The 15,299-nt window shown below is 45.0% G+C and overlaps 1 protein-coding gene across 1 annotated transcript; it reads right to left on the bottom strand.

Annotated features, from left to right (window-relative positions):
- Positions 1-1,788: 1,788 nt before the first annotated feature.
- dohh (deoxyhypusine hydroxylase/monooxygenase) lies at positions 1,789-11,597 on the bottom strand. Its single transcript, XM_070860831.1, has 4 exons — positions 11,309-11,597; positions 8,274-8,350; positions 4,839-5,073; positions 1,789-2,667 (listed from the first exon to the last, which is right to left on the bottom strand). The coding sequence occupies exons 1-4, from the start codon at positions 11,580-11,582 to the stop codon at positions 2,354-2,356; spliced, it is 900 nt and encodes a 299-aa protein (XP_070716932.1). The 5' UTR covers positions 11,583-11,597; the 3' UTR covers positions 1,789-2,353.
- Between the last annotated feature and the right edge of the window lie 3,702 nt (positions 11,598-15,299).

Below are 15,299 nucleotides of genomic sequence, written 5' to 3'. Positions count from 1 at the left end.
AGAAGGAGAGGGTGGGGGGGGGGGGGAGAAGGAGAGGGGGGGGGAAGGAAGAGGGGGGGGAAGAGGGGGGAGAGGGAGAGGGTGGGGGGGGGGGAAGGAGAGGGTGGGGGGGGGGGAAGGAGAGGGTGGGGGGGGGAAAGGAGAGGGTGGGGGGGGGGGAAGGAGAGGGTGGGGGGGGGGAAGGAGAGGGTGGGGGGGGGAAGGAGAGGGTGGGGGGGGAAGGAGAGGGTGGGGGGGGGGAAAGGAGAGGGTGGGGGGGGGGAAAGGAGAGGGTGGGGGGGGGAAAGGAGAGGGTGGGGGGGGGGGAAAGGAGAGGGTGGGGGGGGGAAAGGAGAGGGTGGGGGGGGGAAAGGAGAGGGTGGGGGGGAAGGAGAGGGTGGGGGGGGAAAGGAGAGGGTGGGGGGGGGAAAGGAGAGGGTGGGGGGGGGGAGGAGAAGGAGAGGGTGGGGGGGGGGAGGAGAAGGAGAGGGTGGGGGGGGGAGGAGAAGGAGAGGGTGGGGGGGGAGAGGAGAAGGAGAGGGTGGGGGGGGGAGGAGAAGGAGAGGGTGGGGGGGGGAGAGGAGAAGGAGAGGGTGGGGGGGGGGAGAGGAGAAGGAGAGGGTGGGGGGGGGAGAGGAGAAGGAGAGGGTGGGGGGGGAGAGGAGAAGGAGAGGGTGGGGGGGGAGAGGAGAAGGAGAGGGTGGGGGGGAGAGGAGAAGGAGAGGGTGGGGGGGGGGAGAGGAGAAGGAGAGGGTGGGGGGGGGGGAGAGGAGAAGGAGAGGGTGGGGGGGGGGAGAGGAGAAGGAGAGGGTGGGGGGGGAGAGGAGAAGGAGAGGGTGGGGGGGGAGAGGAGAAGGAGAGGGTGGGGGGGAGGAGAAGGAGAGGGTGGGGGGGGAGGAGGAGAAGGAGAGGGTGGGGGGGGAGGAGAAGGAGAGGGTGGGGGGGGAGAGGAGGAGAAGGAGAGGGTGGGGGGGGGGAGGAGAAGGAGGGGGGGGGAGGAGGAGAAGGAGAGGGTGGGGGGGAGGAGAAGGAGAGGGTGGGGGGGAGGAGAAGGAGAGGGTGGGGGGGAGGAGAAGGAGAGGGTGGGGGGGAGGAGAAGGAGAGGGTGGGGGGGAGGAGAAGGAGTGGGTGGGGGGGAGGAGAAGGAGAGGGTGGGGGGGAGGAGAAGGAGAGGGTGGGGGGGAGGAGAAGGAGAGGGTGGGGGGGAGGAGAAGGAGAGGGTGGGGGGGAGGAGAAGGAGAGGGTGGGGGTGGGGGGGGGGAAGGAGAAGGAGAGGGTGGGGGGGGAAGGAGAGGGTGGGGGGTGGGGAAGGAGAAGGAGAGGGTGGTGGGTGGGGGGGGGGGAGAAGGAGAGGGTGGGGTGGGGGGGAGAGGGGTGGGGGGGGAGGAAAGGAGACGGTTCATGTCGGGGGTGGAGGTCAGGTTGGTGTCACGGTCGGGGGCGGGGGTCGTGTCAGGAGGAAGCAGGAGCTGGGCGTGGGAGGCAGCCTTATGCATGTAGCCCCAGTGAGGCCATTCGGCCAGGGCTAGGGTCTGCATGCTTCGGGCCCCTCCCACAGTTTTGGGCGCCTGGAGCTACTGTTTTCAGTGCAGGGACCTAGCTCCGCCCCCCACAGCTCGTGCTGCGCCGCGCCGAGGGCCAGAGGACCTGCAGGGAGCTGGAGAATCTGGAATTTTTTTTTAGGCGCACTTTGTGGCGCGATAAACGGGCGTCCAGGTCGGGGCTGCGCTGTTCTAGGCGTGGCCCGAAACTTGGGCCCTATATTACAGAAACTGACCAGTATAAAAGAAAGAGGTTTATACATCCATGTTAGAGTTGTCAACATCATAAATATAATTTGTAATATTTCCTTGATCAGCAGGAACAACAAGAATTCTAAAATGTTTTGAATACAGTTTTAAACCAAAGGAGGATATATGCTCCCATCGAACAACACTTGGCAGGTCTGATGTGTTCACCTGCAAGATTGGTCGGACAGCTTACGCAACATTGCTAAAATTGCTGGTGCAAGTATGATTTTGGACTTCACATGTACAGTCTTCTAAAGTTAACATAACAAAATCCAAATAAAATCCTTTTAGAAGATTGATCCGGAACCATGCATTTCATACAGTGTAAGCATTTTGGATTATTAATAAGTTAGGCACAAGATAAATAAAGCTTGATGTACAGCTATTTCATTACAGATTTTACTACATTATTTAGAATTAAACACTCTGCAGAAAGAACGGCATCAGAAAATACATAACTTTGATACTGGAGAAAGTTACGACCTCTGGGAATTATGTGTTCAAAACGTCAAGTCCCGTTCACTTTCAACAGACTTTCAGCAGTTTAAGATAAGTTCTGTTAAGACAATGTTGAATTATCTGACTCAGCTTTTTTGCAATTTACTCAATCCATCTGCATACTGAAACTCTGGGCTGTTTTCATACTCAAGCATGTCCAGTGCCACCTCACAGCTCTCTTTCACAACGCGTTCCCCATCATGTAGGTATTCTTTCAATACTTGCATACATGGCTCTTTGGCAATGGATCCTAAAGCTTCTGCACACTCATGACGCACCATAGGACTTTCATCCAGTTTTTTCAATGCTGTTATTAGTTGTGGAATGCTGGCATCATGCTGCATCTGACCAAAGACATAGCCAATTTCGTGTCGAAACAAGGCACTGCTACACTGTAAACCTGGAGGGGAAAATGCACAAGTTACAGTTCACCATCCAAACGCAAATCAAATTACAGTTGTACCTCTCCAGTCCGCACCCTTGGGACCTGACCAGTGCCGGACCAGAGAATTTTCCAGACCACGGGAGGTCATGCCGACCCAAGCGTTGTCAGCAGTATCCTACACTTACCGGGTACTGCTGACAACGACCCGGCCGCGTTCTGTGCATGCGCTGTGCAGAAGCCTACTGTGCAGCATTTCTCAGGCCCAGCTTCAGCACCTCAGTCAGCCGCCGCGCTCCTCATTCCCTCTCCGCGCTGACCCGACCAAGGAGGGAACACTGGAGGCAGCGGGGAGACGAGGAGCAGCCAGCCCCAGGACACAGCGCGGGTTGCGACCCCCCCGCCGGGAATGATGCCGGACCAGAGTCCCGGAATGGAGAGGTACAACCTATATATTAAGATCCTATTTAGAAGTCCTGGCACATCTAAGCCTGGAAAGTCGCCTATAGTGCTGCATGAATAATAAGCCAATTTCCTGCTTCACTGTGGGCATATTTTTCTAAAGCCTATGCAAACAGATAAGTTTTCTATATTTTGTCTGCAAGCAACAGTAAACAGCACCCTGAAATGTGATTATAGCTACTGACATTAAAATGTTTCAAACCAGAATGCTAGCGAACCTACCAGAATCCTGCTTCCTTAAGTAGCTGTTAGTGTAGCTTGGGAGAAAGAATACTAGATTTCCTCCCCCCTCACACACACAACTAATGCTCTAATATTAAATGATTATAAATTGGCCTAATTTTCATCTGCTAGTAATTTGGTTGAGGTGCTTCATCTACTTTAATGTGGCAGCGGTATACAGGACAACGTTACTCTGTTCACCTTAAAAGTTGCAACCCAATTTAGACTTCAGATACTGTAATATGTGTCAGTTTGAATTTTTCGTTGCCATTTTTTACATAAAAAGATCAAGTCCAATGTTCCACTAATACATATCCGCATTACTCCTCCAACTATCTCATTGCAGATTAAAAGTTTCTGCATATTAATTCATCCACTTCTCCATGATGGATTAAAATATTGCTATTTTATTCTTCATATTCAAATCGTGAAACATTCTTAAACCAAGGAAAATCTGAAGGAAAAATATTTGCGGAGTTACGGGGAAACGGCAGGGGAGTGGGACTAGCTGAGAGTTGGCACGGGCTCGACGGGCCGAATGGCCTTCTTCAGTGCTGTAACCATTTTATGAAATCAACTGACCTAAACTATGCTGCACTTTGTTAAAGAGGATAGGCATTTGGGGAAATAGGTATTTTTTTGATAAAAGTATCTGCACAATTTGTGTCTGGTAAAAGTGTTATTATTCCAGCCTGATGGAGATCTGCTATTTTGCACTTAGATCTCCATTGTAGGAAAAAGCTGCTCCACTAACTATAGCCTCGTCTTAGAGCAGCTCAACAGGGAATCTTATATATTTAGATCAGAGTGGCCTGGAACTGATCAGAAGATGCCTAAACTGTCAAAAGCAATAGGAATGTTTACAATAAGTAGTTGAATCATCATATCTTATGTCTTATTCCCAAGATTTTGATAAAATAATGGGGTAAGACATGGGGTAAGAAAATAAATAGTATGCAAAAATATTGACAGGAAGCAAGGAAAAAATTGCATTTACATAGCGCCTTTCACAATCTCAGGACATCCCAAACCATTTCACAGACAATAAAATACATTTGAAGTGTAGTCACTGTTGTAATGTACAGAAATATAGCAGCAAATCTGGGCACAGCTAGGTTCAAATAACAGTGTGAAATAAATGACAATAATTTGTTTTGGGGATGTTGGTCGAGTGATAAATGTTGGCCAGGACACTGGGAGGACTCCCCAGCTTTTTTGTTGTTGAATAGTGCCATGGGATGTTTTATGTCTTCGAGAAGCCAGACAAGGCCTCAGTTTAACGTCTCATTCGAAAGACGGTACCGCCAGCAGCGCAGCCCTCCCACAGTACTGCACTGGAACGTCAGCCTAGATTATGTGCTCAGGTTTCTAAAGTGAGGCTTGAACCCACAACATTCTGATTTAGAGGCAAGAAAATGATCCACCATGTCACTTTGATATACTAGCCCTAAATTCTAACTGTAATTAATGATATGATATGACCAAACAAACTTGATAATACGTACCATCTCCTAAAGCCAGGACTGCTTCTTTACTGCCAATATTCCGCAGGGCAAACATTGCTCTATATCTGTCGAATAAGGGCAAGGATTCATCCAGGAGAGTTTCCCTCAACTTTTTAATATCCTTCTCCAGAGCTGGGGGTGCAGGATCAATTGAAGAGTATTGGCTTTCACTCTGGTCTTTGCTGTTCTGAAGCCATTCAATTCGTTTAACTGCCAGCTGGCAAGTTTCAGCAACCTAAAAAGTGCAATATAAATTAACCATTTAAAAGAAATGTAGGCAAGCCACTTAATCAGATTGTGAGATATCAAAAATAAATTCAAACTATCCAGTCTCCCTAAAACAGTGGTCTTCACTTTCTTTTTTATATTCCATCAAAATAAACTGCCATAAGTTATTGGATTCGGCCAGCACCTTGTTGATCTATTGGGTATATTACTGCTGGGGCTGATACTTTCTGTAATGGTAGTAAAACAGCCCTAAAGGGGTCGTCTTCGTTTGCCAAGATGAAGACCACAATTTTGTACTTTTTCCCCCCCCAACATAAAAATCACCAACTTTTTGTTGACAAACAGCAACTTGAGAATACGTTGTGTTCTCTCTCTCTCCATTTCTACTTTCTCCCCCCCCCCCCCCACCAACATGAGTACAAACAGGGCTTTGCTCTCATACTCACTCATATCCATAGCTATAGATTCAGATTCCAGCAGCACCACAAGACCCAACTCAAACATCACCTGTCGATGCAGATATGGGATCTCGGCAGTTGAATTGTGAGCACACTGCCCTACAGCTGCTATTAGATCTAACCTTCTCTGTTTAGTGAACATACTAAAAAGCTTTGTTTTTTACTAGACTCTCATCAGAATGATGTGCTGTCAGTCTGTGACAGATATTGTCCTTGTAAATCTAAATTGCAGCTTTTCCATGGCTCGAATACCCCTTCTATAATGGGTCAACCAAAGCAGACACAATAATCCAACTATAGTCTAACCAATGACATATAAATGTATCTTTGCCTCCTTGCTTATGTATTTAAAACTTACATTGGTGAAGTCTTGTGATGTTGAGCACAAGCCTCAGCCAGCAGTACTTTTGCTTACTGTGTCTGATGACTGCTCTGTGAAAGAAATTCTTGAAACCTTGTATTGGAACTTTTATTTAGAAAGCCACATTACTATTAGAGAAACGTTCTGCCATTGCTATAGATAGATCAATAAGCAGGACTGTGTAAAGCTGATAACTTTCCCAAATTCTAGAGATCTAATTGCATCATTCATTTGGACCAGCTGATGCAAACGCACCTGAATTTGAAATACATCATGAAGATTCTTCTGGAAATTGAAACATGTGCACTGAACACAAGCAATTCAAAAATGTGGTTTCAGATCTCGTGCTTTACTGTGGTCACTGGATAGCATTCAGATGTGGGAACACTGGCTTAAATTTATTTTTCCTCCTTAGTCTGAGGCAGTGTTCCATGTTGCCCTGGCTGAGATCATCCAACTGAACACAGATCAGGACATGCATTTCGCAATTGTGTACTGCTGTAAACTTGACCAGTAAGAAACTTGAATCAATAGCTCCCAATCGGGATCCAGTAACAAAAAGACAACAGCTGTTAAATCAGGTCCTTGCTGGCAGATCAAACAGGTCAGCATGACACTTTTGAAGCCCATTAAGAAGTGAAATCGTTCCCGTTGGGTAGGAAAGTTCAACAACGGTAATAGTGTGTGGTGGGCGAAGAGAAGACAAAGGAGAGGTGGGAATGTAAGTTGTAAGGAAGATGCAAAGAGGCTTCAAGGGGATTATAGACAGGCTAAGTGAATGGGTAGGAACATGGCAAATGGAATATAATGTGGAAAAATATGAAGTTATCCACTTTGGTAGAAAAAGTAGAAAAGCAGAGTACTTTTCAAATGGAGAGAGATTGGAAAATGTTGGTGTTGAGGGAAATGGATGTTCTTGTACACAAATCACTAAGTTAACATGCAGGTACAGCAAGCAATTAAGAAAGCAAATTGTGTGTTGGCCTGTATTACAAGACGATTTGAGTACAAGAGTAAAGATGTCTTATTGCAATTATATAGGGCCCTGGTGAAACCACACCTGGAGTATTGTGTACAGTTTTGGCCTCCTTACCCAAGGAAGGATATACTTGCCGATGGAGGGAGTACAACAAAGGTTCACCAGACAGATTCCTGAGATGGGGGATTGTCCTATGAGGAGAGATTGAGTAGACTCGGCCTATATTCTCTAGAGTTAAGAAGAATGAGACGTGATCTCATTGAAACATACAAAATTCTTACAGGGCTTGACAGGGTCAATGCAGGAAGGATGTTTCCTCTGGCTAGAATCTAGAACCAGGGGTCACAGTCTCAGAATAAGGGGTCGGCCATTTAGGAATGAGATGAGGAGAAACTTCTTCACTCAGAAGGTGGCGAATCTTTAAAAATCTCTACCCCAGAGGGCTGTGGAGGCGCAGTCGTTGAGTATATTCAAGACCGTGATCAATATATGTTTGGATATTAAGGGAATCAAGGGATATGGGGATAGTGCAGGAAAGTGGAGTTGCGGGTAGATCAGCCATGATATTGAATGGCAGAGCAGGCTCAAGGGGCCGAATGGCCTATTCCTGTTCCTATTTGTTATGTTCTTATGTTACATAAATATCACTATTCCAGCACTACTTTTCTATAAAAAATAGTTCTGAAGCTGTGAGGCTCAACAAAGCACCAAACTCTGCAACAAATGTATGACCTAGAACTGCGGCTTGGCTGCAATACTAGGGGAGGACATAATATACCAAGAGGGCATTTTACATCAAACTATCCATAAACCCATTAGCTACTCCTACCACCAAACCCATTTCATAGCAATCAGGTCTTTATCTCCTGTACCCTTTCTTTGCTAGGGGATGAATTGAACCAGCCAATAACCAAGTCACCTTCCCAAGCTGTAACATAAAAGGGCTGAAACTCTCGTGGCTTTTTCCCAAAAACAAGTTTCTTTTCCAGCTTTTAAGCTTCGAAAGATTGGTCACTCTGATCTACACACATCAGAGAGTGGTAATAAATGGGACCAAGCCCATGATTTGCACATGGGAGGGGGGGGGGGGGGGGGAGGAAACAACAATTTAAATATATACTATACTGCTACCTAGCTAAACAGAAGAGGCATTATTGGATTTTATTAGCTTCAGAAGAATTAATTAGTTTTACTTTACATTAAGAGCAAACTAATCTACCATCCACTCAGTGAAATTGAAGGCATGAATAACGCAAACTAAAAAGCTGTCAGTGACTTACTATTTTTTTTACAAGAAAATTATAGTGTACATTTTAAAGTTCATTCTTTTTAAAGCAATGCATGCTGGCAATGCATGATCTGTTGAAAATTAAAACAGGCCTCTGTAATATGATGTAAAAGATTCTTACTTCTATCACAGGATCACGAGAGTAATATCTCAATGTTTCAAGGACCTCTGGTTTTCCGATAGCTCCCAATGCCTCACCTGAAATAACAGCATAACAAAAAAAATTCAATGAAAATAGTTCCCAGAAAAAACAAATTAGTTTGGATGTTCAGTGGTTATCTGCTGCAGTGGATAGTGAATAGGCTGAATGACCACAGGCAGAAAATTGTAGTCAAAAGATCTGAATCTGCTTGGAGACCAGTTATCAGGCACCTCTGACAGCCCAGCATTCCCTCAGTACTGCATTGGAATGTCAACCTAGATTATATGCCCAAGTCTCTGGAATGGGGTTTGAACCCACAACCTTCTGACTCAGACGAGAGTGTGCTACCCACTGAGGTACTGCTGACACTTACAGGATGCTCAACTATTGAAAGCAGATCTAGATGTGTTAAAAAAAATGGGTCCATGTTTGGCAAATGCTGGTTAACTTAGAAAAGTAGTGTTATGCACGTGGACAGATAAAAAAACAAATACATTTACACTCTACAGGCAACAGAATTAAAACAAATAAATAGTGAAAGAAATAGATGTGTATGTTTTCCTAAAGGTTCGTGACCAATGCTGTGAAGCTATAGCTGAAGCAACAATTGTTCTTGGGTGTAATCATTGGAAAGTTCACTATAAAATAAAGCAAATCATTTTGTCCTTGTACAAGACCTTGGTTAGGTCTCAGTTTGAATAGTGTGTCCAGTTTTGTTCTCCTCACATTGTGGGGGATATTGAGACTCTGAAAAATGTGCAGAGGGGGGCCACAAGATTAATTCTCAGTTTGAAACACCTTAGTTTCCCAGATAGGCTCAAAGAGGTGGGTCTGTATACTTTAGACAAGTGTAGACTGTGGTAATTTGATTGAGGTTTATAAAATAATGACAAGCAGGAGGTATCCGATATAGATTAGGGTCTATGCGATCTCCTAGACTAGTTTTGCGCACCTTAAGGGATCAAAGGAATTTTCCAGGCGTTTTTCCGAATTGGCTCAGAGTTTGTATCTGTTTTTTCACCTCTCCCTGGATATTACATGGCTCCAGGCAGATGGGGAGTGTCTGTATTGTGATGCGCCAGGCACTACAATTATATGGGACTGGCTAGATTGATTAATGCGTCTTTACTTGTCTGTCATTTTCATATATTTGTATGTTTAGCAATCTGAACAAACACATTGGCCCAGATTTTGCAATTGATGCGGCTTCATGCGCTGTATAAAATGCAAGTCTTTCTTTCTTTTTTACAACAACAGCGACTATGTTTTAAAAAGTACCTTGTGGGCAGGAAAACACTTTGGGAAGTTCTCATGTTATCTGTTGTAAACTATGAAGTCCCCCACATTGTCCATTTAATCAGAATTTTTAATGGTAACTGAGAATCCAAGAGATTCTGAACATTAAAAATGTAACCAGTACATATACAGACGCAGGTGAATAGATAGATAGTTGCACAGGAACCAGAGTCACAACATATATTTGCTCACAACAGATCCACCCCTTTATATATTCTGAAATAAAATCACCCTACCTCAGGTCTGTCAACCCCAGACACAGTGTAACTACACGCACTAGAAGATTATATAGCACCTTTCAATTCCATTCCCAAAGTGCTTTACAGCCAATGAAGTACTTTTCAAGTATATTCACTGTTGTAATGTAGGAACAACTTGCATTTAGTTAGTGCCTTTAATGTAGTAAAACATCCCAAGGCACTGCACAGGAGCGATCAAACAGAATTTGACCTCTAAAGAACATAAGAATTAGGAGCAGGAATAGGCTATATGGCCCCTCGAATCTGCTCTGCTATTCAATAATAGCATGGCTGATCTTCGACCTCAACTCCACTTTCCTGCCCTATCCCCATATCCCTTGATTCCCTTAGTGCCCAAAAATCTATCGATCTCAGTCTTGAATATACTCAACAACTCAGCATCCACAGCTCTTTGGGGTAGAGAATTCCAAAGATTCACAACTCTGAGAAATTCCTTTTCATCTCAGCCTCAGTCATAATGTTTTATGATTCAATGATTCTAAATGGCCAGCCCCTTATCTTGAGACCATGCTCCCTGCTTCTAGACTCTCCAGGCAGGGAAAGCAGCCTCTCAGCAGCTACCCAGTCAATCTCCCTCAGAATCTTATATGTTTCAATGAGATCACCTCCCAGGTGTGGTCTCACCAAAGCCTTGTGCAATGAAAGTAAGACTTCCTTGCCCCTGCACTCCAGACCCTTGCAACATGCCAATCGCCTTTTCCTCATTTTCAATAGTTATGTAGAAACATAGAAAATAGGTGCAGGAGTAGGCCATTCGGCCCTTCGAACCTGCACCGCCATTCAATGAGTTCATGGCTGAACACGCAACTTCAGTACCCTATTCCTGCTTTCTCGCCATACCCCTTGATCCCCCTAGTAATAAGGACTACATCCAACTCCTTTTTGAATATATTTAGTGAATTGACCTCAACAACTTTCTGTGGTAGAGAATTCCACAGGTTCACCACTCTCTGGGTGAAGAAGTTTCTCCTCATCTCAGTCCTAAATGGCTTACCCCTTATCCTTAGACTGACCCCTGGTTCTGGACTTCCCCAACATTGGGAACATTCTTCCTGCATCTAACCGGTCTAAACCCGTCAGAATTTTAAACATTTCTATGAGATCCCCTCTCATTCTTCTGAACTCCAGTGAATACAAGCCCAGTTGATCCAGTCTTTCTTGATATGTCAGTCCCACCATCCCGGGAATCAGTCTGGTGAACCTTCGCTGCACTCCCTCAATAGCAAGAATGTCCTTCCTCAAGTTAGGAGACCAAAATTGTACACAATACTCCAGGTGTGGCCTCACCAAGGCCCTGTACTCAAATCCCCTCGTTATGAAGGCCAACATGCCATTTGCTTTCTTAATGTAGTTGGAAGGAAGCCCAAAACGGCCCATCTATAATGTGGTTGATTGCTATTTCAAAGAGCAGATTTGCCGCCTGGCGGTGTTGCCAGGGTCAGGGCCCTGGCGCCTCACCTGCTTCATGCCGGACCATGGGCTCCTGGCCGCGGTCCTGCAGCACCTGGGTCAGCACGGGAATGGCGCGCTCGTCCTGCATCTGCCCCAGGCAGTAAGCCAGTTCGTGCTTCAGCAGCGCCGACTCGTCGTCAAACGCTCTGGAGATCCAGTCGATGGCGGCCGAGCCGCCCAGGTTGCGGAGGGTAAACAGCGCCCGGAAACGCTCCTTCAGCGGCTTCGACACGTCCGCCAGCGTCCTCCCGATCGACTCAACCGCCATCCCGTTAAACATTTCCTTCCCGCCGCGTTCTGGGAGCCACATGACACTGATCACCCAGAATCCTCCGGGGCCCATTGGCCCAATCCATGTAGTTTTACTGGGGGGGGGGGGGGGGTTGGACCAACCCATCATATGTGTGGGAGGGTTCAACCACATTCTAAGGCATTTACAACTCTTTTGAATTATACAATGAAACCAAGTGCCCCCTTGTTAAAAGGGGCATAACTAGAAACTGCAAGCTAACTAAAAATGTTTCAGCAAGCCTTACCAATCAAATTAAAATTTGGTTGCCAGGGGGTGATGATGCACTCCAGTCCCTGCGGTGCCCATCTTTCGCGAAAGGCCTCCAGCGTACCCGTGGACACCGCGTGCTCCATCTCCAGGGATACCCTGGTGCAAACGTAGCCACGCAAGAGAGACAGGCAGTCAGGCTGAATGGCCCCCTCGACCGCCCGCTGCCTGGACCTGTCAATGGCCACCTTGGCCAGGCCCAGGAGCAGTCCCGCGAGGAGGCCCTCTGACTTGCCCGCTCCCCTCCGCACCGAGTGCCCAAGGATCAGGAGTGTGGGACTGAAGTGCAGCCAGAAATTGAGGAGCAGCTCCTCCAAATAATGGCAGCGGGGCTGCAACCTCACACATAAGAACATAAGAAATAGGAGCAGGAGTAGGCCATTTCGCCCCTCGAGCCTGCTCTGCCATTTAATATCATGGCTGATCTGATCTTGGGTTCAGGTTCACTTCCCTGCCCGCTCCCCATAACCCTTCACTCCTTTATTGCTCAAAAATCTGTCTATCTCTACCTTATATTCAATGACCCAGCCTCCACAGCTCTCTGGGGCAGAGAATTCCACAGATTTACGACCCCGAGAAGAAATTCCTCTTCATCTCAGTTCTAAATGGGCGACCCCTTATCCTTAAACTATTCCCCCTAGTTCTAGATTCTCCCACGAGGGGAAACATCCTCTCTGCATCTACATTGTCGAGCCCCCTCAGTATCTTATATGTTTCAATAAGATCACCTCTCATTCTTCTAAACTCCAATGAATATAGGCTCAACCTTTCTTCATAAATCAACCCCTTCATCTCAGGAATCAACCTAGTGAACATTCTCTGAACTGCCTCCAATGCAAGTATATCCCTCTTTAAATAAGGAGACCAAAACAGCAAGATTTATATCATCATCATTATAGGCAGTCCCTCAGAATCGAGGAAGACTTGCTTCCACTCTTAACATGAGTTTTTAAATGACTGTACAGTTCAAAACGAGAACTAGTCTCTGTCACAGATAGTCGTTGAGGGAAGGGGTGGGTGGGACTGGTTTACCGCACACTCTTTCCGCCGTCCTCGCTTGATTTCTGCATGCTCTCGGCAACGGGACTCAAGGAGCTCAGCGCCCTCCCAGATGCACTTCCTCCATTTAGGGCAGTCCCTGGCTAGGGACTCCCAGGTGTCAGCGGGGATGTTGCACTTTTATCAGGGAGGCTTTGAGGGTGACCAAAGCAATTTATTAGAGACTTAACATTTGTACAAAAACAAAGTACACTTTAGGACATTTATAGTAAACCACCCAGTGAGAGATTTACAACTTGCAAGAGGCATTTGAGCTAAATAGGCCACCATGTTTCAGCAGTCTGTTTCAGCTAATGCTGAACCACTCACATCAGTTATTATGTGGGCAGATAGAAATGGGTACTGCTGAGTAATATTGCCACATGAAGGTGTAAATGCAACAGTGAGGGTGCTACTATTGGCTTCAGTTTTCCTGGATTAGGGAGAGAAAGATCAGCATGGCTTTTGTACAGTGACCCCGATGAGAAAGGACACTTAGATGCCATGATGAAATCAGACAGCTGTAATGTTAGCCTGCCAAAACTCATCTAGGTTTACACATGAAGAATTGGCACCCTTTCTGTTGCACTCCTGCAAAGTTTGCCATCCTGATAGGTGATCCTCATCTCTATTGCAAACTTTTTAGTCTGTTTTATTGATGCTACTATGCTCATTGTCCCTATGGACATTTATTGCATCTCAGCTGAATATATGTTGTCTTGTATGCTTTTCCATCTCCCTGTACACACTTGAGTATTGAAATCAAGACTCAATACAATTTTTAAAAGTCTAACTCATTCTTTCTCGGGACTTCGAAACTGTAGTACTCGTTACCTACCTCACTTCCCTTTCTTCTACAATCTACACGTTAATAACACTCACAAAGCATAGTATTACTTAAACCACTATTTATAGAATCATAGAAATTAGAGCACAAAATTAAGCTATTTAGCCTCTTGTGTCTCTGCCAGGGTTAGCTCTGCAAATGAACCAGTGTACTCTAATCCTATTCCCCTGCTCTTTCCCCATATCCTTCTACATTTTCAAGTTCTTATTCAATTTTCATTTAAATTGTGATATTGTTATTGCCTTAACAGCTACTTTGGTAAAGTGTTCCATGCGCTAATAAAATTCCAAGTGAATACATGCATCTCCGCCCCCCCCCCCCCCCCCCCATCCCCATTCTTCTAATGATAATCCTGCGTCTATGCCTTTTATTGTGGATTTACCAACCAATGGAAACAATCTTTCACTACATACCCTCTCAAAGCCTTTCAGAATTTTGAAAACCTCTTAAAATTCCTCAATCTATAATCCAGGGGAAAAGCCCCAATTTTTGAGCCTATTTTCATAACTATTAAATTTCATTTTTATCATTCGAAACTTTGCTGTACCCTTTCCGTTGCTCCTTTCTATAATGGGATGCCCAGAATTATATGTAATATTCCAGCTCTGGTCCAATCACAAAGCCAACATCACTTTCTTGGCTTTTATATTCAATGCCCCTACATAAAATCCAGAAGCCATTTGCATTTTATGGCCTTTTCGACCTGCATGCAGACCTTCAAACATCTATGTATCGAGGTCTTTCTGTTACTCTATTATATTTCAATAATTCCATACTGAACTGCATGTCACTTAACTGTTCATTAATGTCCTCCTGCAATCTTAATTTATCTCATCCTCCTTTCTGTGCTTTTTAACCTTATTCCGCATTTCATTTAAAAGAAATGCTTAGGGAGCCAAAACAAATTCCACAAAGAAACATCTGTTACTCTTCTGAACTGTCTCACATCAAGTTTTTATTTACTTCTTCGGTGTTGGATCTCAAATGAGTATACAAGCATAGTTAATTTGCATTTTACCTTCCATCACTAGTTGTAGTTGGAAATCACCTCTATCCTTAACAAATCAATAAATTATTTCCTGTCAACTTTGTTTCATCCATTGGTCCTTTAGGCTACTTTTGCTGTCTTACCTTTCTAGTGTGTTTTTCTTTGCCCTACTTGTCTTTAATGGTGGCTTTTAAAGTTTTTATTCTAACATTTTAAGTTTACCCATGCTTTGTGTGTTTTTCTTTGGTAGTTTATTTATGCATTTCTGTTTCTTCATTTTATTTTTATTTTCCATTTTATCCTCATCAGAATTCATTATTGTTGTCTTTTGATTTTCTAATCTTTAAGTTTCTGGATAAAAGGCCTTTTCCAATAATCACTGCTGCATCTAATCAACTGCAACAGCTGTTAAATCAAATTTAGCTTAAACAGAGAATACAAACAAAAAACATTAAGCATGAATCGCCAGCTGCTATTCAGCTTTCAGCAGCTGCAAGTTTAACCGAATTATTGCAAGATGCCATTTGTATAGTAACAATTGCAATAAGCTTTACCACTATCACAA

Source organism: Pristiophorus japonicus, chromosome 18, assembly GCF_044704955.1.
Source record: "Pristiophorus japonicus isolate sPriJap1 chromosome 18, sPriJap1.hap1, whole genome shotgun sequence".
Lineage (NCBI taxonomy): Eukaryota > Metazoa > Chordata > Chondrichthyes > Pristiophoridae > Pristiophorus > Pristiophorus japonicus.
The sequence above is the reverse complement of the archived record's forward strand: the minus strand, read 5'-3'. Positions and strand labels throughout refer to the sequence as shown.